The 19,976-nt window shown below is 40.9% G+C and overlaps 1 protein-coding gene across 1 annotated transcript in view; it reads left to right on the forward strand.

The window, feature by feature from the left end:
- The window catches only part of ZDHHC17 (zinc finger DHHC-type palmitoyltransferase 17), a 1,884,000-nt gene that overhangs the window by 1,116,125 nt on the left and 747,899 nt on the right, over positions 1-19,976 (forward strand). Inside the window, exon 10 of the mRNA XM_044087981.1 lies at positions 539-639. Coding sequence (XP_043943916.1) covers positions 539-639 — 101 coding nt within the window. The remainder of the gene's footprint in view (positions 1-538; positions 640-19,976) is intronic.

A 19,976-nucleotide genomic window follows, 5' to 3' on the forward strand; every position in this document is an offset into this window, starting at 1 on the left:
TTTTATATTTTTGGATAGTATTCCTTTTCAGGATGGTAGATTCTGGCAAATTCCTGAATTCTGTGAACAAAGCAATAAAGGTAAGACCAGAATTTTTCCATTTAGAATTCTGTTTTTATTCCTGTGAATTAGTGGAATTATTTCTTATGTACTCTTTAGAATCCAGTAATGATGATTATTTGAGCATTTCTGAAAGTGAGCCTTCTTCGCGTTCTTTTTTGCCAACCTAAGTAGCCTAACTGCAGAGTTAATAGTTTGTCACCCTCAAATGTTTTAATTTTCACAGCAAGTATTTAAACTGTGTTATCTGTATTTTAATATCTTTATGTTAAGAGAATTGTCTTTTGCATTTAAAATGTATTTTAATAACTGTTGCGCCTTTTGTTTGAATATGTACAGTGTAGCTGTATTGCAGATGCATTTGTTCTATAAAACTGGATAGTATTCTAATTTTGTGTATTTATACAGCAGTGTTGAAGGCACACTGATACTGTCTGTGGTTTGTACTTACTTTTAATTATCTTTCCCCTCACCCTAGATCATTTTTTGATCATTCAATGCACAGCGCACTACCCCTAGGAATATATCTTGCAACAAAATTCTGGATGTATGCGACGTGGATCTTCTGGTTCTGGAATTATATCCTTTGAGTTCTTCCTTAATTTATTTTAAAAGCACTGCAATTAAATATTGGTTTGCAAAGGAATCTGTTCTGTATCTGACCTTATTCTGTGTATCAGACACACTGTAAATCATTTCAGTTGAAATTCAGAGAAATAGTTGTGTTGATAGTTTGTAAGGTGGGATCATTTATACCAATTTAGCAAAGTTTCATATTCTTATCCTGTGATCTTATCAGTGCTGATTTGAATAGAGTAGATAAATGCAGCTCTTTCTTGTTGTCTAGTCTTGTGTTTAAGCATTTTTGTGTTTTAATGGTAATCCCATGCTGTTAGCCTTAACTGCTGTCCAGAATTCTGCCAAATTTCAGTTTGCTGCAGTGTAGATATTAATCATTCCCACTGTCTCAGTGGCATTTTGGGTTGTCTGCCATGGTAACCCAGTACTAGCCAGCTTTCAAAAGCTCAGTCTCCCCTCCCTCGCTCTTCCTGTAGTAGCTGATTAGCTGAGCATATCCAGAGAGGGAAGCCTCCAGCTGTAACATATGAAGCAAGTATTCAGTCTTTTTCTGCCTTCCAAAGAAGACGGTGGCTAATAGAATTGTAGTGCTGTTTTTTTCCCAGCTGACTGCTCAGGTAAGCCCCATTTGGGGTCACCCTTTTTCTTCATTTTATTATTAGATTTATTATTCTCTTTCTGTTTTTATGGGTCAGATTCACTAATGCTTGCACTGTGTGCACAGTGCATGCGATCTGTATTCAACAAAATCCCTACGACTTTGTGCTTGCTAGTCAAGGATTACACACTGAGTGTACATGTAGTTTACACTTAGTGGCAACCTTTATGAACCCCCCCCCCCCAATGTTTAAAGCTGCAAGAAAATCTGTAAGAAAACTAAAATCAGAAGAAGGTCCATCTTGTGCCGGTGTGAGTTATGCCTTTGTTGTCTGTTCACTCAGAACAGTGTACACTTAGTTGTAGGGATTACTGAATCCTAGGGTATGTTTGTATTAATAGAAATGTATATTTATTTTGATATTTTATTTCTGTAAGTGTTTACAGTAATTCCTTTGGAAATCTCTGTTTGTAGCACTGTTTCTCTTCTGTCTTTGACAATATTTGTTTTACTGTTTCTGAGGAAACTTTCAGCATGTCTGTCAGAAGTGCAGTGTGGATTTGGGGTGACTCTGGAGGTCTGTCTTGACTATTGTTGCTCTGCTTTATTTTCATCTTTTGACAGAAAAAATATTGCAGATTTTTTTCAGCATCTATACATTATTTACTGTATGTAGGTCTGCACTCTGTTTTACTGTCTAATCATGATGTAACTGCAGTTTAAATTATTAGAATGTGTTGTGGAAATTTTACTGTCTCTGACAAGAAAATGGTGTTTAAATTAGTATTAAACATTATTTGACAGTTTAATGTGGTTAAAGTGTGTGGAGCTAAGTTTAACACTAGTTTGGACTCTTGTGGACTGGAAATTCTTTAACTCCTGTCAGTTTTGAAAGATTTCTGAACACATTTCAGTTTTTTTTTTTGATAGCACAGTTTGCCAGAGTTCAATTGTATGGGGACCATACCTCCCACCATACCAAATTACTCGTTTTTTTACCTAGTTTTGGGGTCCAAATGAAGGGATGTCACGATTCCCGAGTGGCACCCCTTCATTTCCGATTTTTTTCCCTTTGGTTTTCAATTTTCGCGCTATCGCTGGTGATGTCATCACGTGTGCGATGACATCAGCATCGTCAGGGCTACCAGCCAGTCAGAATTGAGCTGAAGGAGCTAACAGGAGAGCTATGGGTTATTTGTGAGAGCTTGATGCGAACAGGAACAGAGTTTTGCAGAGCTAACATGAATGGATTTTTGAAGCGGAGCTGCTCTGGCTGCAAATGCAGAGCTAACGGTTATGCAAGCAGAGCAGTATGAAGACGAACCCACTACTACTGCTAAGGTTGACTGGCTTGACTTAAGGTGTGTGTGTGTGTGTGTGTGTGTGTGTGTGTGTGTGTGTGTGTGTGTGTGTGTGTGTGTGTGTGTGTGTGCGTGTGTGTGTGCGTGTGTGTGTGTGTGCGTGTGTGTGTGCGTGTGTGTGTGTGTGTGTGTGTGTGTGTGTGTGTGTGTGTGCCCCATTCAATATACCTGGTGGCTAGAGGTATTCAGGCTCAAACCCTGTACCTTCAGTACAGGATAAAAAGAGCCTAAAGTCCCTAGCCGCCACCATTTGTGAGCTTTGCCTAGGTTTTATAGTGAGAACTAAATTTGTATTCTCCCAGTTTTTTTCTGCTAAGACTTGAGAGCTATAGTGAGAACTAAATTTGTATTTCCCCATTATTGGCTTTGTTTGTCCAGGTGTTTTGTGCTAAGAGGTTGAGACCTGTGAGAAATGAATTCACTAAATGATAGCCAGTAAGTTTCAGTCTTCCTGTTTTCAGGAAGCTGCTGATTTAGCATAGTGGTATGCTGCTCTGACTGTAGTGCATAGGGTCCTGGGTTCAAGACATACTAGTGAAATGCATGGTGGTAATGCAACATTTTATTCTAGCAACTTTACAAAATTATACAAGCAATGTTTAAAATGTGTCCCTGGTTTTTGACACCCCCCCCTCAAAAAAAAAATTGAAATTGAAAATGTGAGAGAAGCTGTGCAAGATGCCTATGGCTTACACTGCTGTAATTCTATTTGTAGTGTGGGTGTGGAAGTAGACTTTTATGATGGGAAATTTTCTGAATGGGGCAGTTTTGGCTTTATTGGTTCATGCATTTAGTTTCATTGCCTACAGTACAGTCTACTGGAAAAATGTTTAAACAATAAATTTAAAATGCACTCTGTCGTTGTGTGTGCAAGGGACCAGTGATTTGAAAGCAGCCCAGAGGTAATCTTTATCCACCACTGGCCAGATGCATTTTCTTTGGATGTGGTGTGGGTTTTAATGCTGTTTCAATGAATGTAAGTTTCAAGGGCAGACAAGTTTTAATGCCAAGTCTCTTTTCATTGTGAGGCAGTATTTCTTTTACGAGATGTCTGTTAGTGTTTGTGCATTGTTGTGCTGTAAAAATAAAATCCAAATAATCATTGTAGAAGTAAAGCAGTATGCACACATTAGCGTTTATGGTAAATGAGGCGAAATAGGTAGGTAATGGGACATCGGAGTGGCTGCAGGGGGACTCTCGTGCCATATTTTGATTGCCTATTCTTCAGTTTGCGTTTGAAAGTTGGTATCCCACAACTCCATTGGAGTGGGTGGGGTTGCGTAATTATGCATGCAAATCAGATGTTAATCAGCCTACAGATTTGTACTCATTTTTCATAGGCATTGTTCAATTTTTTGATGTTTCTAGGTTGAGAGGTATGGTGGGGACATACTTATTACTAGCAACTTTGAGTGCTTATTATGATACATTATCCAGTGCTACCAGTTTGTTATTCTGCTTGGTGTTCTGTTCTCTGCCTTGATGGATCCTAACTCTGTTACCACCCCATCACCACCATCATATCTGGTTGCATCTCAAAAAAGAAACAAAATAAAAATATGCCTCAGCCTATGGTTAGTGATTCTGTTTGGGCCATTTCTCAGCCTGCAGGCCACTTACATTTTGCCTCTTCTGCCTGTAGTGTAGCTTTGCCAGCCATTATGAAATGGGGGTTATACATCTCCTCCTGGGTTGTTACAGTACCTGGCGCAGATATGGGAGAACCAAGACCTTTAGTTGCAGGAGTAGTCCGGAGTAAGAGACCCCTTGCCAGACATAATACTCTGCCCCCAGATATTTTACGTAGTATTGAAGTTCCCAAGAAAAAGAAAACGAAACTTCATATAGCTGATGATCAGGTGATTCCTACTATTTTGGTTGAATGTCAGCAAGGGTCTGAGCCTCCTGGGGGGATTTTTGGGCAGACATCCCTCAAAAAAAAAAAAATCAAGCACATTTCCCCTGCTGTTAAAGATCACCAAGGAGAATGGCAAGATTTTAGTTAGGGGTTGTTTAATGCTTTATTGGCATTGAAATTTCCTCACGGAGTCTCTGTGCATGCTTCTACTCCTCTTAAGAGGCCTAGAGAGCAGGAGTCCTCTGATTAGGATTTAGATTCTGTGGAAGTCTTTAGCATACTCTTCTCATATCCCTTCTCCTTTAGATTCTGGGTCTGAGGAAGAGGATTCTGTTTGTCCAGATTCCCCCTTAGAAGAATTCTTTTGGGGCCACTATTTCTCACATGATGGAATATTTCAAATGGAACTGATGTCAGGTTTCTAGTATGCAAAGTATTATGAACTCCTCCAGATGGAGTCTCCCAAACCTATGCTGTTCCGTTAGTCTGGGCTGCCCTATTTAGATACCTTTTCAGCAGCCTCGGTTGCCCCTGATTCTCAGCCACCAGCCCCCAAGAAACCTGACAGATTTTACAAGGTGCCTGCTGATTGTAAATTATGTATAAATGTCTTTCTGTTGATCCTTCTATAGTGTCTGACTCTTCAGACAAACCTTCTAAGCTTTTGCCTTGTAAACTACTTCCTTCACATAAAAATAGTAGAGCCATGGAATGTTGAAGCAGAAAGGTCTATACTTCTGTCACCCTGACTTCTAAGGGTATTAGTTTCCAGGCTCATATGCCCAAGTATATTTCATCTCTTCTTTCAAAAGCCTCCCAGGCAATTTCTGACCTTCCTGATTCGTAAGGGAAGGTCTTGGAGCTTTCTTTATGGTTGTCTGTCTGTCAAGTGGCCCATCACTCTAAGTGTAGTTATGATGCAGCTAATGCTTCTTTTAGGGCTGCTGCATTTGGTTCAGATTTGAGGTGTTCCTCCCAGCTTCATCTTCAGCCTTTATCTGATGACATTAAAGATAAATTGTTGGATGCCCCTCTTTTAAGTCCCTCCAGAATAAAGGCAAGGCCTTGCAGGAGTTGAAACATATTTTTTTTCTCCTATCCCTGAATTTCAGAGGAATTATCCCTCCAAGTCTGCCTTTGTTCTCAGACAGAGTCACCCTCCACCTAAGGGTAAAAAGGGTCCTAGGCATGCGCCTCCAACTAAGTCTTCTCAGATTCCAGCTTCTCAGAAGCCTCCTTTTCTGGAGCAACCTGGATCTATATGAGAGTTTGCTTCCCCTTTCCCTAGACCAGATTCCCTTATCCCTTCATCTTTCCCTGTCCCTTCCTAGTTGGTTAAGGGTCAAGACTCTTTTTGGTTTTGCAGTCTGCTATCACCTAGTTCTTCAGGCATTTTTACATCCCTTCAGATCTAGTGGCAGATTGTTACAGCGGGTTCGGGACGTATTCACAAATGGGTGATTTACAGGGAGGTGTTTCTGGACTTCGTACTTCTTAAGTAGATCTTTTTCTTGGAAGAGGATGTTTCTGTATGCATTTCCTCCTCTTCCTATAATTGTCAGGGTCCTGCACAAGATCATGTGGGACATGCCAAAAATCTTGCTGGTGATTCCCTTTTGGCCCAGACAGTACTGGTTACCCCTTCTATTTCACCTGGCTAGGAACTATCATCACAAGGGTTTACTATCGTTTTATTGAAATGGACTCTGTTGAATGACCGTATCATCGACTGACGTCCACGAAAAGTCACATTGCCAAGTTCCGATATAGCCAAAATACATTTTAAATTCAACGTAGAAACAAGAGTTAACGTGGGTCAAGATTTGTACTTTGAAAATATCGGAGTTTGGCATTGTCAACGTTCAAGTTTCAGACTTCATGCAAAGTGGATTTGACCAAGTCCACATCAGTAAAATGATAGTAAACCCATCACAAGTTACATCACAGGATGGATCTTCTCATACATGACATGGGTTCTGTTATTCACCCTCACATTTCCACACATCAGCTGACACTTTTAAATGATATGGTTTTGTTTCCTTTCAGGCATAGTTTTCTGAGGATCTGCAGCAGGTTTTGCAGGACAGGAAACCCACTTCTAGAAAATAATGTGCTAAATGGAAGAGACTTTCCTTTTGGTGTCTCAAGCATGATCTGGACCAGTTTCTGTGGGGATCCATACAGTTCTTTCCTATTTGTGTAAGTTGCTCAGTGCTCGTTTGGCATATTCCTTTGTTAAAGTTTGTCAGCCATTTCTGCCTGTCTGCCTCTGAGTCCACCTTTTGCTCCTAGTTTTCAAGTCAAACAATTTCTTAAAGGCGTTCCTCATACCAGGCTTCCAAGAACTTCTTTTCCTCCTTCTTTGGACCTTAAATTTTGATCTTGAAAAATTGAATCAGTCCTCTTTTGAACCTCCCTTTTCTTCCCTGCAGCATTGTACTTGGAAGATTGTACTGTTGGTGGCTGCCAAGAGGGTCTCTGAACTTCAAGCACTCATAGTGGTTCCTTCTTTTTTGGTTTTTCACAGTGATGGGGTGTCTGTTCCTACCAATCCTTGTTTTATGTCCAAGGTTTGGTTAATGATTTGTCCTTGAATCAGTCCATTTATCTTTCTTCCTTTTTTCCTTCTCAACAGACTGCTAGTGAGAGGGTGCTACACACTTTGATAGACAGCTGAGGTATTTCTTGGGTAAGACAAAATGCATCAGAAAATCCTGAGCAACTCTTTGTTTCCTTTCATGCCAGAAAGTTAGGTTTGGTGTTGTCTAAGCAAGCCATCTCATCCTGGCTTTCTGTGGTAGTTTCTTTTTGTTGTTCTTTTCATGGCAAGCAGCTGGCTTCTTCTGTTTGTGCTCATTCTACCAGGGCAGTGGCCTTTTCTGGTTTATTTTTCAAGCGTCTGGATACTAGATTCATCCTGGAAGCTGCTGCTTGGTCTTCTGTTCACACTTTTACCAAACATTATGAATTGGATGTCATTTCCAGGTCCAGGACAGGATTTGCCAGGGCTATGTTTCATGTGTTTGTGGAGAGCTCTTCTTTACCTTATTCCTACCATACTTTCCAGTAACTTTTATACTCTCCCAAGAGTAAAGAATACTTCAACGGTGATAAGGAAGGAAGTAGTACAGCCGTGTAAGATCTTGTCATAATGGTAGGTGTCCCACCTCTTGCTCCTGAAGTATTTTATCCCTGTCGCCTGCCCCCATATTTTCTGTTGCCCTACTTCTGGCCGAGGGGTCCATTTTCATCCTTTTCTTCTTATTCCTGTCTTGGATGTGCAAGCTATTGCTTTCTCTGGGGTTGCTCTGGTTGTGTTGAGACACTTCAGTTCTGAGGATAAAGCGTCTATATGTCACATGTGTACCTTACCCCTTGCATGTAGGACATACGTCTTGACATACACCTGGAATATATGAAGGCTTTGGTATACTGGCCGGACCTTAGCTTGTCTTCAGCAGAATATCCCAAGAGTAAAGAATACTGCAGCAGTGAGAATTAGGACATTTACTATTATGGTAAGATCTTAAACAAATGCACTTTCTAGTGATAGGCTGAACAGGTCTATCCTCTTGCCTTACAAGTAGTCCCTCATTCTGAAGTTGGCAGAGCAGATTTACTTTTGCTAGTCCAAATGTGCTGCAATCTCTTTGACACTCCTCACAATACTAAGTGCTGCAGGTCCTTTGCCATAAATCCCCCCCAGACAAGGAGTCAGCGAAGGACATTGTGACCCACATTTGCTCCCCATTCTCCTATGTGCCCTCCTCTGACTCCGCTCATCCTGAAAGTTTTACAGAAAGCGTCATGAAAGCATACAGAAACGTCATGGTAATCCTAATTGCCCCTTCTGGCCTTGACAAGTATGCTTCCCCTATCTAATACCCCCCCCCCCAGTGCTGGATCCCAGCCTGGATCTCTTTTCTCAGTCTTGAGACTTGTCTAACCCGTACATTCAAGCCCATAAAATTAACCACTTTGTTTCTCCACTTCCAGTGATGGGAGGAAAGCCTGGAATAACTAATTAAGTAGTTCACATTCTATCAGGATTATTACAAAGGCAAGTGGAAAAGATTTTCTGTTTGGGCCTCTCTGAGGAATTTAGATCCTTACTGGCTCCCCTTCCAACTGTGTTAGATTTTCTCACTTCGCTTTTTTCATAATGGGCCCAGCTGTTCTGCTGTTAGTTCAGTTAAGTGCCATTTCATGTTTTCACTTTGGGCAAAATCAACTTCCTATCACCTCACTTAGATTATATAAAGCTTTCTTAAGGGGTACTTTCTTTCTCACCCCCCCACCCAGGTGGATCTCAAGTTTCTGACATGGAAGCATTTTTGGTAGCAGCTACTTCTGCCAGGAGGATATCATAGCTTCAAGTACTCTCTTGCAAGCCTCTGTACCTTATTTTTCACAAGAATAAGGTTTCTTTATGAAATAATCTTTCTTGTATATCAAAGGTAGCTACCGTGACATCCTTAAATCAAACCATTAACGTACCAGTTTTCTTTTCCAATTTTTCCACTAAAGAGGAAAACATGCTGCACCTGCTAATTGTCAGCTGCATTTATATGTTCAGCATACTAAAGACATTAGAAAGTCTGATCAACTCCTTGTGTCTTTCTTAGTAACAAAACCAGATCAGGGAGTCTCTTAAGTCAAACCAAACTAAAAGAATACAATGAGCCAGTAACCACAATTGCAGGTGCACAGGAACTAGCAAAGTAAAATTACTCTCTTAAATAAACGAACAGCCATAACAGAAAAATAAATACAAGTTACGGTGAGCCTAAAAAGAACTTTAATATATAAAAAACATAAACTGTTACAGTAAACGCTTTCATCTCCTAAACATAAAGGACTTCATCAGAGTAACAGTAGCCATCACACAAACTGTTTAAAAACATAAAAGCCAGCAAAGTTGCAAAGTATCACTTCCTGGATGACTATACTCCATTTAAAGCTACAGGACACTTAAAAAAACATTATACACATATAATAAGCTCAATGAAACAATGTAAAAAATACACTTCAATTACCATCCACACAAATAGGAAAAAAATAATTTTAAAATAAAAATGATAGTAATTGTGCACAATTTAGTATGTTGCTGCCCTTAATGTTAAGAAAGAAGAGATGGAAATAGAATCATTCAGACCGTTAGGGCCGGTGACATTAGTCTTAATCTGCCACTCTGCCTCTTTACACTCAAGATGCATTTTCCATGGCCCACCTCTCCCATCCAAATGCATCATAAAAATAATAAAAAAGGTAAATCCATGTCCTTTGTTAGCCGGTATGTGCCTCCACAAAGCATTCGTACTATCCATTTTCTTAATTTCTGTCAAGTGCTCATATATTCTATCCTTGAGTGGCCTTTCAGTCTTGCTAATATAAAAAAAATGGACATTGCTTACAACTTGCCATGTAGACCACCTTATCCGATCTACACTGACACCGTGCTGGACATTTAATTTTCCCATACCCACTGGCTTAAATAAATTCCCCCTCTTAAATAAAGGGGCAGCTCGAACAGCTACCACATTTTAATATCCGTTTTTTTTTTCTTCAGCATAGATTCAAAACTATATCTTTCAAGGTAATTTTTAATGTTCATGTCCCATCTAAAAGTAACAGTTGGACATGGTCCTAGCTTATTCATATTGACACCACCCATTTCAAGGATTCTCCAATTGTCAAAATTTCCTTTACCAACCCCCCCCCCCTTGTTGATTTTCAAGATGCAACCGTTATTAAACTTGCTCTCCTTAATACCTGAGGTTATAATATCATTACTACATTCCAGAAGGGATTTATAAAAAAAAAGTCTATTACTTTTTTCTTTTACTTCCTGAAAAATATCTTCAAAGAGGGTAGGGGTAACTTCTATTCAGTAACATGTTTTTTAAAACCAAGCATTCATTTACAAAACATTCCTCCTCTGATACCATTTGCACTAATTGCCCTTTAACCAGGACCTTCTTCTGACGGTATGGGTGCATACTTTGATAACATAACAGGGAGATGGAATAAGTGGGCTTCCTGTATAGGGGGATGTAAAACAGTTATTCGCAACATCAAATTTTAATTGAACGTCAATATAATTAATTAATTCAAATGATTTAGTCATAGTGAACACTAAAACTTAGTAGTAGTATTAATATAAGTAAAAATTTCTCCAACTTAGCCTGTGTCACGCCAAATTATATCATCCAAATAGTGTCCATAGAGGCTCCAACACCCCGAAAAGGGGCTATTGATTACAAAATAATGTTCCTAAAATGCCAAAATAATGTTTGCAAAAATGTGGGAGCATGGGGCCCCCATTGCCACTGCTTGAACCTGTTTGTATATGGTACCCCCAAACCATAAAAAAAATTGGTGTTCAACACAATTTCCATTAAAGATGTAACACATTTCTCTAAATTATCATTCAGACTAGTATACTTAACTAAGTAAAGCAAAAACCATTCCAAACCCAGGTTGTGTGGCATTACAGAAAAAAATCTTTTATATCAATAGTTACCAAAATAAGTCTATCATCATCTATATTCTTTGGTACCTTGGCCAAAAAATCCCAAGAATCTTTATAAATATGCATCTCATTGTTCAATATATTTTTTAACCTGTTGTGTTGTCAACAAACTTAGCTACACAATATGTTTTAGAGCCGTTGGCATCAACAATTGGTCACATGTGGGAGGGGTTGTACAAATCTTTATGAATTTTAGGAATTCCGAAGATAGATGGAATTCGAGGATAGTCATTCTTGATGAAATTATATTTGTCTGGTGTGAGTACCCCATCTAAAAATAAATCCTACAAAATACCATCAACTTTTGCATATTCAGTTGATTTCTTTTATTTTCCTTGTAAAAATTGGAAAACAAAATAGCTTCTATTCTGCTGATGTAATCAGTCTTGTCCATTGCGACAATCCCCCCTCCCTTATTGGGTTTCATGCATCTAATTCTGGGATTGTTGCTGACCTCAATAAGCAAATTCTACTCACTCTTAGATAAATTATTGAGGCCCTATTGTTTTTCATATTTGAATAGCTGCCTCAAATCGTATTCGCACATTTTTTCAAATAGTGCAATGTTAGAATTAAGAGGTGTATTAAAAACACTAGGTTTTCTACACACATCAGCATTGACTTATTTAAAGTTCTCATCATTAAACAACATAGTAAGATATAGTTTTCTAGTGAACATTTTGAAGTCCACAATTACTTCGGCCAGACTACCAGGCCTAGAAGGAACAAATGAAAGTCCTTTAGAAAATAAAGGTGCATGATCATGTGTAAAAATCTCTGATAATTTGAAGTCATTTGTCCAGTTAAAAATAATATCTGGACCAGAACAAATGAATGTCTCCTCCCGGTCCCCATTCTCCCACTGGGTCTATATTATGTGATCGAACAGTGAAATGTTCGAACATGTAATAATCGACCCCTAAATGTCGAACCATCAGAATGTCGAACAGTTCAATGGAAATCTTCGTACAATGCGGACATGGAAGTTTTCCATTGTCTGCACTGTAGTGCGATCTCGGAGTTGGTATATTTAAGTAGTGGGTGTGGAGGGCACAGGGGGGTTTGCCCCACTGCTTAGAGCGTTTTTATGGCTGTTGTTCGTGTTTCACTGTGGCAGTCATCACATTTGGGTTATCTGCTTGCAGTAGCCCTCAGTCGGCCTGATTAACAAAGTCAAGAAAGATGGATGTAATGGCGTCGGTTGCTGTCCCTTCTTCCGTGACGTCAGGTCATCAGGGGTAAAAAACATGCAGCCGACGCCATTACATCCGTCTTTTTTGCCGTGCGGTGCCCAAAGCACAAGCAGTTCGCAAGTGCCGGTCGGCCAACTCCTGAAATTTTCAATTTCGAGTTTCAGAACCGAAGTCTTTAACCCCCCGTTGGGGAAACTTTCATGCTCTAAAGCGATGTCAGTAAAAGTTAATAATTGCATTACTTGTGGAAAGCAAATACCTCATAAAGATTTTCACTCTTACTGTATTCCTTGCCTAGGCCCTGACCACAACGTACCTCGCTATCGGTTTTGTGCCTTATTTAAACCTTGAACTTTCCATCGTCGGTATATTTTCGCTTCTAAATATTTTGGTGCTCCATTCAGTTATCCTGATATGTCCTCGGTAAGCCATCCGATTACCAACATTCCGAAAAAACGCAAAGATAACGACAGAGACAGGCCGCCTAGGTCCAAAGCTGCCGCCGACGCTTCTCCTAAGCCTGTCGCCAGTTCGCTGGTACGCAGTGAGGCGCTTTCGCAGCCCCTGATATCCGCTACTTCAGATTCGCAGGCCTCTACTGAGACCCATTCGGAGTCTGGTATGCCGCGAGATGCTTCAACTGTGGAACCTGCGAATGTCTCTACCTTGGATGGGTCCAGAGCCACTGTGCAGGCACCGGTTTCTGAGGGTGCATTCAGGCCTACAGACATTCATATTAAACCAATGCCGTCTTCTTCTTCAAGGCCTAAAACTCGAACCATGCCTAGAAAACTGACGCACAGACTGCATAGTCAGGCCTCTATGCCTAAAAAAATTATAAGAATGGCTGAAGACCTTATTACTTTAATTAGGGGAGGCCAGCCTTCCCCCCTCTAAGAGATCTGACCAGGATTCTGAATTTTCTGTTAACTCTGACCAGGATTTACCCTTATCTACCTATGAGGATTCTGATGCTGAGGACTCTATTCCCTCTGCTTCCCCCCCAGAGGATTTCTCTTTTGGTGAAACCTTGTATACTCTCAGGTAGCATTTTCGTTGGGAAAGTCAGGATTTCTCTGATTCTAAAAAGAGGCTTAGGGATAGCCATACCTCCTGTATTGGACATTGTTGATGATGCCTTTTCAGAATCTAGCTTGGCCCCTGACAGTTTACCTCCTGTTCCCAGAAAATCTGACCGATATTACAGGGTCCCTGACTCTCTCAAGTTCCTTTTTAAAAATCTTACTGCGGATCCCGAGACCATTTCACAGGGACCCAAGGGCATTAGAGCTACTACTGCCAAAAATCCTACCCCCTCTGATAGAGAATCCAGTGTACTGGAAAGATGGGGTAAGAAGGTATACACTTCTGCACCTTTGGCCATTAGGGCCTTAAACTGCCAGTTTCATATGTTAAACTATCAGCAGCATGTTATTGGATTGCTTAAACAGAAAATGATGTTGATTCCTGATTCTGCGGAAAATAAGAATGTACAGGATTTACTGCATTCAGCTGAACAAGTTGGAAGGCATACTTTGCAATGTGGTTTTGATTCACTAGAGGCATCTTGCAGGGCTGCTGTAACTGGGTCTGTACTTAGAAGGCATGCTTGCCTTAAGGAGCAGTCCTTGCCAGATCATGTTAAAGTGAAATTACTGGAAGCGCCCTTAAACCAGGATGGCCTGTTTGGCAACAAGGCAGAAGAAGTTCTTAAAAAGATGGAGGAAAAGGCTAACTCTATGCAGACTGTTAAAGATTTTTTACAAGTACAACCACCAAGGTTTAGTAGGCATTGGCCTTCCAAGAAATGGTCCTTTCTTGCCTCTTCCAGACCTTCTCAGTCCAAGCCCAGATCCAGCAGAGCTCCCAAGCTTCAGTCCCTGGGTACGCACAGGACTAAGCAGTGGGGAGCCTCCACTTCCAAACCCGGGAGTAATAAAACTCCTCCTTATGGTAAACTGTCTCATTGACTTCTTTTTTAAAACTTCCAAGCACTTCTCAACTGATTGCCCCTTTGGGGGGAAAGATTGCTTTTCGTGCAAAGAACTGGGAGCTCATTACCCAGGACAAATGGGTTTTAAATATAGTGTCCCAGGGATACAGATTTCACTTCCACTCATTACCAACAGACAAGCGGGTGGCCAGATATACCCCCAAATCAGTTGGCAGAGGCTCAGAAGCAAGTACATTCTCTCTTAAGCATGGGGGCTATTCAGTTGGTACCCGAAGAGGAAAAGGGACAAGGTTTCTACTCGAGACTTTTCCTGGTACCCAGAAAAGACAATTTATGACGTCCTATCCTGGACCTGTCTACTCCAAACACCTTTTTGGTGATTCCAAAATTCGAGATGCTGACTCTTCACCAGTTGCTCCCTATGCTAGGCAAAGATACCTGGTTGGCAACACTAGATTTAAAGGAAGCATACCTGCACATCCCAATCAGGGAATCTTGCAGAATATACCTATGCTTCAAAGCAGGCTACATGCATTATCAGTTCTCTGCACTGCTTTTTGGCTTATCTACTGTGCCCAGGGTATTCACAAAGTGCCTAGCTCCAGTCATTGCATTTTGCAGGCAAAAAAATATTCAAATATAGCCATACCTGGACGATTGTCTAATTCAGGCAGAAAGCCAGGACATACTTTTGAATCATCTGGCCTTTGTACAAAGGGTGCTAACCTGTCTGGGGTACACCATAAATGAAAAGAAATCACACCTGGTACCCTGTCAACAAATTATATTCCTGTGAGCAAGCTTGAATACTACTTCCCAGATGGCTTTCCTCATGCCAGAGAAACAAATTCATTTGACAATCTACTTCAAACAAGTGGCCGCAAAAATACTGCTATCTGCAAGACAAATATTACAAGCCTTGGGGTTCATGGCCTCCTGCATTCTTCTAATTCCATATGCAAGACTGCATATAAGGAAACTACAATGATATCTAAAAAGCCTATGGTGTCAACATTCACAGGATCTAGAAGCACTGATTCCTATCATACCTTGCCTGCGCCTAGAGTTCCTTTGGTGGGCAGAGGCCTGTCGCCAAAACAAGGGACTACCATTCACACTACCCCCTGCTGCCCAAACCCTAACAGATGCATCAGACTATGCATGGGGGGCTCACCTGGCAGGGAAGTGCATTTTGGGCAAATGGAACCCAAGTCAAATGCACCTGCATATCAATCAAAAAGAAATGTTAGCTGTAAAAATGCTCTGACAGCCTTCAAGGACCACATTCTTCCAGGACTATTAATGGGAAAGACGGACAACACCACATAAACAAGCAGGGGGGGTACACATTCTTACCCCTCTGCAGACTAGCCATGGCATTGTGGAACACAGCCCCGAGCTACCAAGTGCATCTGCAAGCTCAGTTCCTGCCAGGAAAACTGAATGCACTGGAAGACGAACTAAGCAGAAATCTCATGGACCCACACAAGTGTAAACTGGAACCAAGGATTTTCAACATGTTGACAAGCAAATGGGGGAGCTCGGATATAGACCTGTTTGCCTCCCCCCCAGGACTATCAACTGGACAAATTTTGCACAAGTACTCCCCACAAACAAGCATGGAAAGTGGATGCTCTGTCCTTCAGCTGGAAAAAGCTTTCAGTTTATGCCTTTCATCCTCTGCCTCTGCTCTCCAAAGTACTACTAAAGATCAAACAAGACTAACCAAGGACGATTTTGACTGCACCAGACTGGACACGCCAACACTGGTACCCCCACTTGCGCAGTGTCACTGTTGGCCCCATGGCACCTGCCTCAGACTCCTACCCTATTGTCTCAGCAGGAGAACCAGATTCTGCACCCTCAGCTTCAAACACTGAACCTAGCAGCCTGGCTAATTACCTAATCTCTCCTTTACCATCCCTCAGTAAACCAGTGATGGATATCATTTTAGAGGCAAGGAGGCCTAGTACTAGAAAATCATATGCTGAAAAATGGAAAAGATTCTGTGCCTGGAACCAGTCTCAAGGGATGAATGCAGCAGTACGTAATTTTCCTCATATTTTACAATACTTACTGAGATGCTTCACAAGGGCCTCTGTTTATCCTCCATCAAAATTCACGCCTCAGCCATTTCAGCTTATTACAACACAGAACCTCCCCTCTTCTCTCATCTGCTGCTCAAGCAGTTCCTCAGAGGGACCAACAATTTACGACCACTCAGGAAAGCTCCAACTCAAGCCTGGGACCTTAACTTTGTATTGGAAAAGCTCACTCTTCCTCCTTTTGAGCCAGCTGCAACTGCAGAGTTAAAATTCCTTTCTTGGAAAACAGCTTTCCTTTTAGCAATCACTTCAGCAAGAAGGGTATCTGAATTACAGGCCCTTATAGCAGTGGAACCTTTCATCATCTTTCATGCGGACGGGGTGTCCCTCAGGACCACTCCCTCCTTCATGCCCAAGGTGGAATCCAGTGTGGCCCTTAATCAGTCCATTCATTTGCCAACCTTCTTTCCTAATCCACAGAACAAAGGAGAACGGATACTGCACTCCTTAGATGTGCACAGACAACTTAGATTCTACTTGGACAGAACTAAACCTCAAAGGAAATCTGAACAACTGCTGGTGGCATTTGCTGCAGGGGCAGAGGGGAAGGCTATTTCAAAGCAAACCATTTCCAAATGGATAGGCCATTGCATTAATTTCTGCCGCAAGCACCATGGAAAACCTATCCCACAGGGGATCAGACCCCACTCAACCAAGGCTGCATCTACCTCTACAGCCTTTCTCAGAGGCATACCTACCAGGGACATCCTAGAAACTGCTACCTGGAGTTCTGTACATACTTTCACCAAGCATTACCATTTGCCAATTTTCTCTAAATCCAGAGCTGGCTTTGCCACTGCAGTTTTGCAGGGCCTTATAGCTGGTCCTAATGCTATCTAAATTCCTCCTCCCATCCTTAGTTTTGGGAATCTACCCAAATGTGATGACCGCAACAGTGAAGTACGAAGAACATAGTACAGTTGTGTACATTTTCCATAAATGTAGATGTTCGAGTGTATTCACTGTTGCAGTCCTGGTTACCCTCCCTCCAGCCCCTTTATTTCTTTTGGCTATACCTCTACTCTCCTTTACTATGCTCAAAAGCTTTTTGGTGTATTTGCTTTTTTGTTGGAGGCATAACCTTGTATATTTATAGATTTAATTGTTTCCCATTAGGGGGGCACCTGACATCTGGGGCAAGAAAAACTGATGTAGTGGCATTGGCTGCATGTTTTATACCCCTGACGACCTGACGTCACGGAAGAAGGGACAGCAACTGACACAGGATCCAAGACTTTGTTAATCAGGCCGACTGAGGGCTACTGCAAGCAGATAACCCAAATGTGATGACTGCAACAGCGAATACACTCATACATCTACATTTATGGTAAGTGTGCACAACTCTACTTTTGTTTGGGTGTTTGCATTTGCTTTTTTTTTTTTGCCATTCGGCATTTCAACATTTAGGGCTCTATTATTACGTGTTCGAACATTTCACTGTTCGATCACTTAATATAAACGCCGCCCACCCCACGTATGGGGGTTGGTGGATCCTGTTGGAATCATCTTGTCTTTGTCCCTGAACCCGCACCTACTGCCCTTCCCTTTGATTCCACATCCTCTGGGACGTTCGTACAGACAGATGATCTAGAGGGGACCACAGATGGTGCTACATTGTCTCTCTGTTCACCCTCAAAATACAATTCACTGTTGTAAAATTTAGGGGGTAAAGGATATGCTTTGTTATTAGTATAATCTGATTTATACAATAGCAACTTCTTTTCTTTCCTAGTTCTTACTTCATTAAGTGTCCTTTTAACACTTTGAATAATCCGCTCTTTGCAAATCAAAGGACAGGTTTTTCAACTTATTTTCTTCCAACGCTTTAATCTCTAGTTCCAACCGTTCCAAATTATGTTGGGTGTGGTGCATGAGAACTTCCATTATCTCAAATCCATGCTTGTCGAATAATTTCAGTAACTCAAGGTGCAAGTTAGATCCTTCCACTAATCCTGAAGGGTATTTCCACAATCTGAGTCCTTTGGGCACAGTGCCCTGCTTTATACAGTCACAGAAATATGAATTTTCAACGTGGAGTTTGCGATTTTTAGTCAATTTATTCTCAAAAATCTTGAATTGCTGTACAACTGAAGCACCCTTGCCGATGTCACCTTAGAGTGAATTGTCAAAACAAAACAGGATTGTTGATCCAACCAGCCAAACAGCTGGAATGCTGCAACTCCAATAAATTATTCATCTCAGTGCCGCCATTATTATTAAAATACTGAATATCACTTTGCACAACACGACCAGTGATATTACAAGATCTAATATCCCCAGCCATGTAGTGTAATTCATTAATGGATGTGTTCCGTGGATTAAATCCATCACGTTTCTCATTCATTAAATGCAAAAGCTGTGTCAAAACACCAGTGCCAGAATCCAGCTGTTCTAGCACATCAGAATGCCTCCAAGAGTCCTGTTCTATTTTTTGTGTAAAAAATAGGAGCCGGCATCCAGTTAACTCCACAAACAATCCGTGAACCAAACTAAAAGAGTACAGTGAACCAGTAACCACAGTTGCAGATGCACGGGAACTGGCAGAATAAAATGACTCTATTATTAAACGTCCATAACAGAAAAATAAATACAGCGAGTTACAGTGCAACTAAAAGGAACTTTAATATACAAAAAAAAAAAAACATTAAAACTGTTACTCTAAGTGCTTTCATCCCCTAAACATAAAGGGACTTCATCAGTGTAACAGTAGCCATCACATAAACTGTTTAAAAACGTAAAAGCCCAGATGGTAATTGAAGTGTATTTTTTATATTGCTTCATTGTGATTGTGTGTATAATGCTTTTTAAGGGTCGTGTAGCTTTAAATGGAGTGTATTCATCCATGTAGTGATACATTGTAACTTAGCAGGCTTTCATGTTTTAAAACAGTTTGTGTGATGGCTACTGTTACTCTGATAAAGTCCCTTTATGTTTAGGGGATGAAAGTGCTTAGTGTAACAGTTTTTTTATATTACAAAGTTCTTTTTAGTTGCACTGTAACTCAAATTTATTTTTCTGCTACGGACATTTGTTTGTTTAATAGAGTAATTGTAGTCTCTAAAGTCACTTTATCAAGGTGGTTGTCTAGTTGCAGTTCACAAGTTTACAGAGAAAAGTGACTGGCTTTTTCCAAGCCTGTCAAAGCTCATTTGACTAGATCTGTGTTTACCTCAACTGTCATCTTTTCAAGGGCGTCCATTGATGACGTTTGTGTGGCTGGTACTTGGTTCTATGTTCATACCTCCATTTCCCATTATAAATTGGACAGCTTTTGATTTAGCCATCCTCCGGAATATCCTTCCATGAAAACACCCAAAGGTTTCATTAGCTGTGGACACTCTCCCACTCATTGGGGAATTGGACGAAAGACACAACGTCAGATACAGAAGTTATGTACTTAGCATAATGATAGATCTATGTTGTCATCTTCCATCCTTCCTCAGCTACTCACCCTCCTTTTCACCTTCCTTGTTACTGAACTTCTTACTTCATTTGCTTCTGGTAGGACTGAACTGGCCAGCGCTGAAGTCTCTCTATGCATTTTGAGCTCCAGGCTAACTTATGAGTTGAAGTTCCATTTTGGGTTACATTCTGGATTGTGAGAATGAAGATGTTCTTCGTGTTTCACTGTTGCAGTCATTACATTTGGGTAATCTGCTGGCAGGTTGCCCTCAGTCGGCCTGAATAACAAAGTCTTGGGTCCTGCGTCGGTTGCTGTCTCTTCTTCCATGAAGTC

This window comes from Protopterus annectens, chromosome 11.part0 (genome assembly GCF_019279795.1).
Source record: "Protopterus annectens isolate FY-2018-M chromosome 11.part0, PAN1.0, whole genome shotgun sequence".
Classification (NCBI taxonomy): Eukaryota; Metazoa; Chordata; order Ceratodontiformes; family Protopteridae; genus Protopterus; species Protopterus annectens.